Source organism: Perna viridis, chromosome 3, assembly GCF_037379345.1.
Source record: "Perna viridis isolate PV_CMFRI_1.1 ecotype Kerala chromosome 3, ASM3737934v1, whole genome shotgun sequence".
Classification (NCBI taxonomy): Eukaryota; Metazoa; Mollusca; class Bivalvia; order Mytilida; family Mytilidae; genus Perna; species Perna viridis.
Genome location: NC_142447.1, coordinates 42,779,878 through 42,793,968, shown reverse-complemented (window position 1 = coordinate 42,793,968; position 14,091 = coordinate 42,779,878). Strand labels below are relative to the sequence as shown.

The following is a 14,091-nucleotide window of genomic DNA, read 5'->3' as shown; positions in this document are numbered from 1 at the left end:
AGTCTTACCACAACACTTGTTACTCCCGTATTGGTATTAATTCAATGTAGGTCCAGAATCTTTTGAATACCCCCAATTCAAGACTATTATCACAATATAACAGCATTAAAACCTATGAATTTTTCAACACTGTATACTTCTATTCCAAATACTCGGTTAAAATCCCGACTCAAACACATTATTCGTTGTTTCTCCAAAAAATACGGTACACCTAGATACAAATATATAGTTCTTGGTAGAGATTCTTCATACTTTTGTAAACCCCCGTGCAGGTCCGGGTGATAAAAGAATAGGCCTGCAGCAGCGCTAAGCTTGTCGTATAAGGCGACTAAATAGTGCTCAGAAACCTAGCCGGGGGCTAGGCGCTCTGCCAACAGAGCAACTGGGTTGTGTGCCCCAGGTGGTGGAATGGGGTACCCCTGGCGTGTTACATGCTGGGGTTGTCAGGCTATAATACGGAAAACCTGACCGCAAACCATAGTGGTGCACCGTGTTGGGAAAGATGCCACGTTCCTCGCACGTTAAATAACCCTGCTGTGGTATTCGATAGGAGTAGGAACCTTTGCGCTCGGCCACAGGAGGCTAAATTGCCCGATCTTACCCACCCACCCCTTTTTCCAGTGGCAATCAAAATTTGTCGACCCTATTATCCTTGTGACCCATCCTTTTTTTTTCATTTCATGTTCATTATATCATCCATTTCATGTTCATTGTCTGAATATAGCTGAAATATTGCTGCTCGAATCTTAAACACCAACAAACAAACATCATACTTTGTAAAAAATAATTCCAAATCATCTTCCAAATAAACAGAATAAGATGTTTTCAAAATGCTGGAATTTTTAATCGGCAAAATATTTGTCAAGTGTGGTGGACGCGTTTTTCGACAAACGGTCGACATTCCACTGGGAACAAATTGTGCTCCTCTACTTGCTGACCTATTCCTTCACTTTTATGAGGCTGACTTTATAGATGATCTGATCCGAAAGAAAGAACATCGTTTAGCTAGATCCTTTAATCTCAGTTTCCGCTAAATAGATGACGTGTTATCTTTAAACAATCCTAGCTTAGGGATTTGATAAATCGGATCTACCCCCAAAGAACTTGAGATAAGGGATACTACAAACACTGTGAAGTCAGCCTCATATCTTGACCAAAACTTGGAGATCGATGATAAAGAAAAACTTTACGACAAACGTGATGACTTTTCATTCAGAATAGTCAACTTTTCTTTCATCTGTGGCACCATCCCTATAACACATCCGTATGGAGTTTTCATATCACAACTCATACGTTATGCCTGAGCTTGCCGTAACTACGCATACTTTTTTGTATTGCGCTAGACTTAAATTTAGAATTCTGGAACAGTGTTATGTTGCTACAAGATTGAAGTCATCACTACAGAAGTTTTATAGTCGTCATCATGGATCGTTATGGTGTATCCATCAGCACCATGAAAACTGATTTGTTCAGCGTGTCATAGTTTTCCTTTCCTCTTTCGTCTACCCAAGACTTGACTTTTCAAGAGCAATTCGGCGGGTGTTTCTAGAAAAGGAGATGACGCTTACACCGCCGGTGCACCTGGTCCATGCTCCCAGTTTTTAGTGGACTCCGAGTTTCTTGATATGCATTATTTTAGTTACTTTCTGTTCTTTGTTGTGCTTGTCTGTTTTCTGTGTTTGGTCTTTGTCCCTGGATTATATTCTTTTGATTTCTGCTGGAATCTTGGTTTTCTTGATTACTCTTTTAAATATACAACGAAAAGGCACGGTCATTGCATTGTGTTTTAGTCTCCTACTTGTGACTTAGTCAGTCAGTTGGTTAACCTGGCAAATCTGTTTCCACATTTTTGTGATGCTTGTAGATATATTATATATTAGATTTTGGTGCAAAAGTCCCAATCAGAATTGGACTTTTAATCCGATGTATTGATATTTCATAAGTTATGATTCTTAAATTTTGAAAATTAATGCAGACTCAGTTTTTTCCACAGCTCTCTCGTTAACAAGGCACGCATAAAACATGAATTCTGAACTTGTCAACAGACTTATCTCCTTAAGTGGACTTTATATTGCATGTGCAATACTCTCAGAATTTTTTATATCTAAGTGGTAGGAACTAATATTCTGACAGACGAACATACGTGACTTGAGATATTTTGTGTAAAAACGAAATCTAGACTAGCAAACTTTGAATTATTTTTGTATTGAACTATTGAATTAGTGATTTAAAATTCTGGTACTGACTATGTCATAATTTATGAACAGTTATTCGATTATTTATAAACTGTAAACTTTTTTAATGCATTTTCTCTACCGTGAAATCGACCTTCAAAAATAACAACGGTGTAGTGATCACGGGTACTAGTAATGTTTGTTCTTAAATAAAAAAAATAAATAGTTAAAGGTGAGCATAATCCGTTTTTCACTTGTTTTTATTAACTATCCTTAATGACATTATCTACTTGAAAAATGCACTTTGATCACAGACAAAAAAACAAAACAAAAAACAAACTGGATCCATCAAAATTCTGATTGAGCTTCTGTGAATTGTATCCGACCTTACAACTCCATATTACAAGCTTGAATTAAATGTTTACTCACATTCTTTACACTAACACTAGCTTAACCATTTTGATATTGATAAAGACGATAAGGTCTAATTTGAACTTAACATTTGAATGATTATTCTCCTTTCCATTTTTTTTATTTGGTCTTTAATGATAGACGTGTAATGTACAAGGTTTCTACTGTTATGATAGCACGACAATTTATTGATCTATTTTATTGTATTACTAAATTTTGATTTATATTGGTCATTTACAAACACGAAAAAAGAAGTTACTTCGTATTAAATGATAAAATCATCTTACGTATATTTTTTCTATATTGATTAATATTATTTAACTCTTTTAGACTCGTTAAAAATTGTTTTATTATAATTCAGAAAAAGTTTTATTCATGCAATTCATCATTTTACCGGATCGAACACGACATTTATCGGGCAGCACAAAGTGTGTCTTGTCAGGAGAAGGAACTGCTCAACCCTCGCGGAGCATCTGTGTTCGCCTACGGAGTCCAGTAATTTTTCACCGAAAAAGTTTCAATTTGATTTCTATAAGATTTTAAATACTTCAGTTTTGTATCAGAATAAACATGTCCTACTAGTTTAATCTAAAACCGTAATTACTTTTCGTACACCGGTGTAAACAGGACATGTCCATGTCTGAACATATGAATACTGACAGAGACTTTTGATGGTTATACTTAACAGTTATACAAAAATTACTGAAACTAATTGGCATATTAAGTTTCAACTTTATACCAATACATGACACTTCAATTCAACTAAATATAGTACGTAACTGATACGTTCATTTATCATAATGTTTATTCGCAAACTAGAGTAAATACTTTAAGTGCTTTGGGTACACGTTATATGGGAATAATAAGAATTGAAATATAATGGCCTAGATATTTTAAAATTACCGATTACATAAATCCATGCTGCGCGGGGCATACTTTGGTTTTAATCACAATATAAATTCGATGGCCTTAGAACAGCGCTTTATAAAAGTGCATATTAATGAAATTTATGTCCATTCTTTACATACACAGTCAAATTGAAAACGGTGTAACCGTCAGTTTCCATGTATTCGAAACAATAGGGTCACAAAATAAACAAATTCGTCAGGAAGCCGATGTTGATGGTGCCATCAGTCTTATCAGAAGATGTGATACACCTATATAAAGATTCAGTCAAATTATCAGGCCAATAAATAAATAATTGCAGGAAACACGACTGTCTAAGTCGAAAAATCCAAATGTCATTCAGAGAAAAAAATAGAACAACGGAATTATATGATATAGATTTATATCCATATAAGTTTTATGGAATACCATTCACGGAGTAAGTTTTCCGTACTCTACGACGAATGACAAAATCTATGTTTTGCCACAAGACACCCAAAATGTAATTCATTGAGAAAACAGAAAATTTATTAATATATTTAAAACCAGTTACACTGGTTGACCTATGATGTGCCGTGGTTCTCAACATGGGAAGAATTGGAATGGATATAGCATACAATTAGGACATAACTTTTTATTTGTTTGAAGTGGTCTTCAGCTGTTATGCCAGTTAACTGCTAGTAGTCCTGTTTGTTCCTGGGTATAAAGTGGCAAATATTTCGCTGTACCAGTGTACAATGTTGTTTTGGGACCAACTGCAATTGTCTCTTTAATATATTCACTATTTTCATTCTCGTTTTATCCCTTTATGCCTCCCGTTTTCGCGTCGAGTATGTTTTAATGGTAACGAACTATAATAGTACAATATTTCTTTTTAAAAACTAATGTAGCAAGTAATATTATAAACTATGACATTTGGTATTGCCAATTATTTCATTATTCAAATAAGTGAGAGCATTTTTTTTGGACTGGTGAGGTCTGCTTTACAGACAATTCAATGCTTAATTCACTTATTTCAACCTTAAGCTATGTTCGATCTTCGCATCCGCAGACCGACACACACACATAAATTGCGTTTCAGATCACTTGATATGGTGATTGTTAAAAAGAAATGTGACTCGTCTGTAAATATATCTAGTGCTTTAATTTCGCTTGCACTTTATTTTTTATTGTTTTAACATATATTTATGTAATTTTCACGAACAAGTACTTAAGTTACTAAGTTCACCAATACCACACATTGCTGTTATGTAATGTTGCTTCATATTTATAGCTGAAATATTGCTGCTCGGACGTTAAACCCCAACAAACAAACTAACATATTTGTATTCAACAAGGAAGTTCAGTAAAGTGACCAATTGAAACAGGTTGAAAACTGCTTACTGCTTATTTGTAGAGTACAAATGTACTGCACAAATATAATAGTTCTGTTTGATTTTCCTGTATAAAAAACAGGTTGATTCATTACAAGCTTCTGATTTTAATGGAGATTCTCAATTGAAAAAAAAAACAGGTATCTGTGTTGTTAAAACAAGAACAATTATTTTCAAATTATCTTATTTTTTTCTGGCCAATAGATAATTTGAATTAATAAGTGTCTTTAACATTTGCTTAAGAGAATCTGTGCATATGTTTAATCTCGATTAGTTTGTATTTCCTTCAACAGACATCTATCTCAGAATATGGTTATTCAATGCATCCAATTTGGATGCATGTATTATACTTCAAAGACTCAAACAGATTGCTGTTTAGAGTGTATATATATATCATTATTTGTACTTACGTATATTTTATCATTTTCAAAGTTTGTTTTTAGCTGCTGTAGTATCTCAGAAGAGTCAAGGTTTGCAAGTTTTGTTAAATCACTAACAGTTTCTAACGACGGCATTGTCTATCAATTCCTTGTACCATGTATCTAAAGATATAAAGCAATATGTTAACAATCACTTCAATAAATTTACATGTCCGTATCTAAATTGACAGAAAAAAGCAGTAAAAGTTTTCATGGTAAATAAATTGTGCAGCATCATAGCATGTACTTTGATGGGTTTTAACAAGGGATTTTCCTAATTATCATATACAAAGCATAAAATTTAACGTGTTTTTAGACGTGTGCATGATTTTTATGTAAATTATCATAAGTGGTTTAAACATGCATTAGTTTTCTTTTAAATTTAATATTTAAAATAAGGAAGCACGTAACCTTTGATGCTTGTTTTATGTAACAGGTTTCTCATGAGAAGATTCTTGCAATTTATTAGTTTATGGGCTATCTAAGGATATGTTAACGAAAGGCAATTTAACACTTTATTTCGTATAAAGCCTTAAAGTTATTGCACTGTGTTAAGGAGTAATCAAGGGAACTAAGATTACAGCGGTAATCAAAAGAATGTAATCCAGGGACAAAGACCAGACATGGAAAACAGACATTCTCAACAAAGAACATAGAGTAAATAAAATCATACATACAAAGTAACAAAAGCAAAGGAGCAACTCGGACTCCACTAAAACTGGGAGCATGAACCAGGTGCACAGAAACTGTGTTTAGAAATACATTATTAACTACATCTACCAAAACCTGACAACATAACGAAACTGTGGAAAAATCCAACTAGTTAAGGGTCATTTATCAATGTAGACAGCCAGTATGTTATCAATAAAGTGAGATCATGTGTTTATTTTTAAAATGAATTAAAACTTAATATTATGTTTTATATTCTGAATAAAGTCAATATGTAAAAATCAATCCCAAAATACTTATTAACATATTGATCCCAAATTAAATGAAAACAAACAGCTTTATTACGATAAAAATAAACTATTAGCAGGTTCACAAAATAATAGCCAGCAGTCGATTTCACAAACATCGTGAGTGTAAAATTAGTCGTAAGTTATGATGTTACAATACTTGACTCATTATGACGTCATAACTTACGATTTTTTATTAAAAGGACTGCTGATTCTTATTGTACTTATCTTGCTTCATAATGATAGTTATACCCTCTCTACATTTTCTTATAATTGATTGATGTATTTCAATCGGTACTTAAATAGAACTTTCGCAGACAATATAAAAAAAAACTTGACTAAGGTGAACGTATAAGCATCCGAAAATAATATACGGTGTTTTAACAGACCGTCGGCATTTCCATGGGAACAAATTTGCTTCACTATTCGTTGACCAATTACTTACCTCTTATAAGGATGACTTTACAGCCGATCTGATCCAAAAGAAGGAACAACGTTACACAAAGTTTTCAATATATATAGATGATGTATAATCCTTAAAACAATCCTAGTTTCAGGGTTTATATATTGCATTTACCCTAAAGAACCTGAGATAAAGGACACGATAGAAACTATGAATTCAGTCTCATATCTTGATCTACACTACGCCATAAAGTAATCAAGGAAACCAAGATTCTAGCAGAAATTAAAAGAATGTTATCCAAGGACAAAGACAAGACAAGGAAAACAGACTAAGAATGTAATCCAGCAACATATACCAGACATGGAAAACAGAAAACAAACACAACAAAGAACATAAAATAACTAAAATAATACATACAAAGTAACAAAAGTAAATGAGCAACGAGATCGAATGAATTGGAAATTTAATTCCCAAACTATATAGTGTATCCTTCTCTCTTTCGTCTACAGCGGACGCAACATTTTTTTTAGCAACTCTGCGAGTGTTTCTAGAAATCGAAGGACGTTTACCCTAGCGATGCACTTGATCCATACTCTCAGTTTTAATTCTGGGAGTTACTATTTAGTTTTGTTTCTTTTGTTCGTATTATTTTGGTTATTTCGTGTTCTTTGTTGTGTTTGTCTATTTTCGTCCTTAGTTCCCTTGATTATTCTTTCACATGTCGCTCCAATCTTTATTCAAAATCTTCAAACTCATTCAATCATTGGAACGGATGAGTATGTACAAGATCTGCATAAATCAAACCCTGAAGATGAATTATCTTCTTTTGTAGTCGTTTTTTAAATATTACTGTTACTCTATGTTTACACATGATGCAAATATCTAATTAAAATTTCTACAAACCAGTTTGAATGATTTAGATGAATTAAATAAAAATGAAAAGGCCTGTAAATGGATACTCTTCTTATGCAAAAACTAGAATATTTCTACATTGCTGTTATATTCATTTACAAACTAATTCGCACTATTTATATGATTCTTCAATATTTATTACACCATTCAGCCGTATATGCTTACAAGGTATATTGCAGACGGACAGTCAGATGATCCCTAAATATCTAAACAAATCATTTGGTTGTGATAGTATAATATTATAAATAGTCTATTGAATTGGCATTGTCATTTAATAGCGCCACAAAGATCTGGGGGATTATATATGGGAGAAGGGGCACAGTTCAAATAATAAACATAACAAGTGGACAACATCCACACTAAGCACTCAATGTAACTCACACTTATAGCAAACTTTCATTGGAATTATAACCTTAAAGCTCTTGTGGATGCTGTAGAGGACTACGCAAGAAAATAGATAAAACGAGAACAAGAAGATATTGATTCTCTGTCAGAGTAGTTAAAGACCGTGAGGTCATTAATTTTGAAACGAATGAAAGTTTTAAGTAGGTCAATGAGTGCCAAGACTACATCATTTTTCAAGGACCCCGATGGAGCAAAAACATTGTCTACTATACATGAAGAGTATGTTGTCGTACCAACAGACAAAGCCCAAAGCAATATTGTTTTTGTTTGCAAAACATTTTACATCCAATGTTTGTTATCAGAGGTAGACGAAGAAAATAATAGCAGCGATAAGACCGATACTACTACCACACTCTCCAAAGACGAAATTGTGGAAAACCATAAATCTGTGCTATCCACTTTTGGTCTCTCTACCAAGGACGATGACTGGGATTTATCGTCTATGTACTGGATTCCTAAACTCCACAAGAATCCGTACAAACAACGTTACATGGCTGGATCTGCAAAGTGTACCATCAAACCTCTTTCAAAATTTTTAACTTCTATACTCACAGCTGTGAAAGAGGGTTTGCAGTCCTACCACAACACTTGTTACTCCCGTAGTAGTATTAATTCAATGTGGATCCTGAAAAAATTCGACAGATCTTTAGCAGACAATCAGTTCAAGACTATTATCAGAATTTAATAGTATTAAAAAAATGGTCGGCATTCCAATGGGAACATATTGTGCTCCTCTACTTGCTGACATATTCCTTCACTTTTATGAGGTTGATTATAGCTGATCTTATCCGAAAGAAAGAGTGTCGTATAGCTAGATCCTTTAATCTCAGATTCTGCAGAATAGATGACTATTATCTTGACACAATCTTAATTTTGGAGATTTGATACATCGCATCGACCCCTAAGAAGTTGAGATAAAGGATACTACAAATACTGTGAAGTCAGCCTATATCTTGACCTACACTAAGAACTCGATGGCAGAGGAAAACTATTGACTAAACTTTACGACAAATGTGATGACTTTTCATTCAGAATTGTCAACTTTCCTTTCATCTGTGGCAACATCCCTTCAGCACCTGCGTATGGAGTGTTCATATCAAAACTCATAGGTTATGCCAGAGCTTGCCGAGACTACGCAGACTTTTTGTATCGCGCTAGAATTCTAACAAATGGGCTTCTGGGGCAGGGTTATGCTGCTACAAGATTGAAGTCATCACTACAAAGGTTTTATAGTCATCATCATGAACTCGTGGATTGTTATGGTGTATCCATCTGCGCCATAAAAACTGATTTGTTCAACGTGTCATAGTTTTCCTTTCCTCTTTCGTCTACCCCGGACTTGACTTTTTATGAGCGACTCGGCGGGTGTTTCTAGAAAAGCAGAGGACGCTTACCCTACCGATGCACCTGGTCCATGCTCCCAGATTTGAGCAGTTTCCCGAGTTGCTCATTTGCTTTTGTTGCTTTGTATGTATGTTTTTAGTTTGTGTTCTTTGTTGTGTATGTCTGTTTTCCATGTCTGGTCTTTGTTCCTGGATTACATTCTTTTGAGTACCGCTATTACCTTGGTTCCCTTGATTACTCTTTCAACGACTCTACGTCAAAGTAAAACAAAATATACAAAAGAATCTTATAAGACTAAAAAAACAACAAAGGATAATAAAATAACCAAGCACCAAAGTGTTTTACTTGTGTTAAGATTCAAAAAGTACAGAGTAATACACAATTAATTTATTGATTGAAATATCGAACTCCATCTGTGAGTGTGTGGTACCTTGACAAATTAGTAAAGACACATACGAGACAGTTAAGTAGGACGCTGTATTCCATTATAGTTCTAATAACTAACGTAAAACAACCTGTTTAAACCTATAATACATAGAAATAAAGTAAACCGTCTCTACCAAATTCGGAAAGATTAGCCAAGGAGGGTTAACCTCTGACCAAACCATAAAAAATCCTTACGTTGTTAGTATTGAACTCTTTTGCCTGGTATTGAATTTTTATTGTTATTCTAAGGTAAATTAGGTAGAATATAGACATATAGAAAAAATATATTGATAATGAGTATTTAGAATCTTTCCATGTTGTTTGAAAACAGTTACACTTCTTGGTCATTTTGTTAGATTCCATTCATGACATGCAGAATATTTAATATGTATAAAGGTTATATTACTTTTTATTGAATTAAATATTTGTTTAAAACACCTTGCACACCTTTGGACATACAAATATGTTGATTGTTTGATATCTGTAAGTATTCTGAATACTTATTATGTTTCTCCCCACTTTAATGAAGAGATATGTAATTTTTGCCCTATCCGTCTCTCTGTCTGTACGTCACACTTTTGTAAGCCCACATCCTACGAAACTGTCTGTCAGTCCGTCACACATTTGTAAGCGCAACTGTTTAATAGGAAAAGCACCAAATTTCATCAAACTTTGGACTTCGGAACGTAGGGGATACATTCGTTTTTGTAACCAAAAACAAACTTCTATTATTTCAATGTTTTCATAGTACCGGTTGTGTTAGTTGCATTGATCCATATAATTTTTGAGGGATTATTTCAAATGAACATATCTGATGCTATAGATTTATTGCGGTTTTGAAAACTATATAACGTGTCTAAATACAGAAAATTAAATACGCCGTTACTTTTTCGCAGTACTTGTAATTTTTATAATATTTAGCATGACAATAGTTCTGTTTGTTAAATATTCATTATGAAGTTTTTAGACTTCAAGGCATGTATTTTTAATTCTTGTCCTAAGACTTAGTATTTAATTGAATCAATCCTCTTTATGAAATATAATATCTCATACTTAATAAGTGTGCTTAGTTGAAAAGATACTTACAAGTGCTATAAACATTCCATTCCTTGTTTTTTAATTTTATTTAAGTCTGATGCGTAAAATTTTATTTCGATGTTTCCAAAATCGATTACCGTTTAGAGGTTAATTGGAATTGCATTTTTTTTTCTAAATGGTTCGTGTCTGATACCGATGAAAAGTAAAGAATAGGTCCCGTGTCACGCTCTTAGAGCATTTAAAAAAAACAGTAGTTTATTGACAATATTCACCTTACAAGGAAGTTGTACCGATTGTATTGATAAAAATTCTTTGTAATGACCTTATTGAAATTCGTTGAAACATGGTTAAAGAATTCAAAAGGTAGTAAACTGTATGCTTTCAGTAAATAGCAAATTATGCCTTACTAAATATCAAAATCTAATGTAACAAAATGGACTAAATCGGTTTCAAGACATAATCTTTGTTCCACAAAAATATTTTTATAGACAATATCGTATAATTTTTTTAAATGATTTTCAAAATACAATTTAAAAAAAGAACATGTTTATAAGTTTGTTTTTAAGACATTGTATCCAATTATAATCTATATATAATATTGAGTTATATTGCATATCGATATGACGAGTTAATCGAGTCTCAATCGCTTACCTTTTTCGTTGAGGCATACACAAGTACAATTTAAAGATAACACTCATGTTTTCACATTTTGCTTTAAATCATGTATAAACGGCAACATCATGAAGGTTAACCACCTGATTAATACAGACGCAGATTAGTTATAGATATTATTAATACAATCTTAAGCATATCATTAAATTTCAAAATGTTTTGACAATAAAGTTAGATAAAAGTTCAGTATAGACTATACTGTACCCAGGAAAATACAAAACACTTTTGATGCAGCAATACTTAGTGACCGTAGTACACTATCATGTTGCTTACGTTAAACAAACTCCGATGTTGGTATCAAAGCTTATTAAATTTTAGTCGACACAATTTTCAGTTAGATTTCAAGGGAGTAAGAACATTTGGCGAGATGTTCAATAAGAACTAGGTGGTCATGTTCGCCTCAATAATTAGTATTTCGTATACAGAAAGTACTTAATAGTTTCATATTTGCCGCCAAAAATTGAACGATCTGTGGGATTTTTTAACTTTATGGGATGCCAAACCTTTTGCAAGGACAACGGAGAAAAAAGATCTGCTTGTAAATATCATACGTCTTTTATCAGTATTCTGTTTTTAAGTATAGCTAAACACTTAAGATTTCATTATAACATAAAGAAATGAAGTAATTCAGCAGTTATGAATTCATTCTATTGAATGCAATGTAATGCAAAATTTATGATTGCTACTTTTTATTATACTGAAGCGTATTCATTATGACGTTAGAAATGCTACTAACCGTAATTTATGATGGGTGTATAAACTTTATATTGCTCTTCAGAAAATAATAGAACCCAAATTATTGCTTTGTTGGGTCATATAATAAAAAATTGAGGATGTGATTAAAAAGTTCAAATATTTAGAATTTAAGACAAAAGCTAAAAAGCACAATATATATCAGTTGGTCTTAGTAAGATACTGCAGGACCATTCCATTAATAGCGTTTTTTTTTAAAGATCGACAATCTACAGAGGTACTATCTTCTCACAAAACTGATCATTTGAATATTGTCTAAATAATTATCGGTCTCCTGTCTACATGTTTAATCCCAACCATCTTATAAAGTTACAATGCTTAAGTTGCAGGAGTTTGACCAGAAATATTAATACATTTTTTATAATAAATTAAATATACCGATATCCTCCTTCAAACCTGTATTCAATTTGAATCAAGTATTTTTGCCTTTTTCTTTACTTAATTGTGTCTGTTATGTCGTATTGTTAAATAATAAATTATATATTCATTTATTATTATATTTGTATATCGATTCACTATCGCAGATTACTTCCTGCCAATTGAAAACTTTTTTTTCGAAATAAAATGATATTTTTAGATGCAATTTGAATAAAAGTGTCGATTCAAGTATTTTTCAGAAGCTTTTTTGAAATACAAGTATTTAATGTTAATTTGTATATTACAAATTACATGGTATTGTGATTCAGCTATGATTTGTTGATTCTTATGGATGTCTTGTCTGATTCGTTACCTGCATACAATACGTTAACTGTGCATTAATTGCTCAGACGTTCCTTCATCTATTACTAAAGATTTCACCGACGCTGTCTTATACATTAAGATAAGGAGCACTTTTGTCAGAAGGACGGTCATTTGTTATGATTAAAGTATGTTTCTTCCACTTTATGAGCAAACCGGCACGTGAACCTGGACTGTAAAGGACAACGTCCGATTCGATACACAACGCCTATGCTAACATAATTAAAGGTAAATTCAAATTTTCATTTCATTCATATTTTACGTATTTCAATGCAGTCACACATATTTATATAACCGTAGTGTTTGCCCTGTCCTTGATATCGTGTAATGATTGCTTTTTTCGCAGTTGCAAACGTTATTATTTTATACTCTATTTCTATTTTTTGATAAATCATAATACATATGATATTTTATAATATTTGATTTCGGCTATCATTGTATATGTATCTCTGTATACTTATAATCACATGTATCTAATAATGATTTGATAACTAAATTACATCAACTTTTCATTACAGACACAGCGTACTTTCTTTCGTTTACCGATTGTAAATTTCGTCAAAAATGTAGCACGGCTAGAGAAACTACAAAAACTGTCAGCAATGCTCATTAAATTGATCCCCCCTCCACTTCTCTATTTAATAATATACACTTTTATGACCTCTATATTAGTTTGGATCAAAATCTAAACAAGAAGGTGCACAACAGTAATACGTTATAAAGATTCTGTTATTCCTTTTGTTCGATTGAGTTGTGTAGATTGAAGTACAGAAGGGGGTGGCTATCACATCAGAAAATTATAAATAACATGTTTGCTGATGTGATACAAAATCCAAATAAGTTGGTGTTCATTTTTAATCCTAAATAAAGATTCAGTGAAAGTATCATTGAACATTCAATGCCATTCAATAGTGTAGGAGGAGTAAAGGATTAGAGAAAGGCATTCCAATGTCCCCATATTCATAAAAGGCAAAGGAAATTTTTTGCTGTGTGAAACCCCCAAATTAATTTGGATCAAAATTTAGAAAAAGAGGTGCACAATGGATATATGTAATATAGATTCTAAAAATTGCACCAATTCCATTTAGCTATGTAGAAGAATAAACGTATAAGAGATGGGTCTCCACATGCCCCCATAAATGACTCAGTCCATGTTTTGCTATTTGAGACATCCAAATTGAT

At 32.7% G+C, this 14,091-nt stretch overlaps 1 protein-coding gene across 4 annotated transcripts in view; it reads right to left on the bottom strand.

Moving 5' to 3' along the window:
* Positions 1–14,091, bottom strand: part of LOC148622350 (uncharacterized) — a 52,240-nt gene that overhangs the window by 25,417 nt on the left and 12,732 nt on the right. For 3 of the 4 annotated variants that reach the window (XM_088572202.1, XM_088572203.1, XM_088572204.1), the window contains one exon: positions 5,254–5,385. In XM_088572202.1, the coding sequence (XP_088428328.1) occupies positions 5,254–5,358 (105 nt within the window). In that variant the 5' untranslated portion in view covers positions 5,359–5,385. Of the gene's footprint in view, positions 1–5,253; positions 5,386–10,794; positions 10,865–14,091 lie in introns of those variants that run through there. The other variant, XM_088572205.1, reaches the window with a different exon arrangement.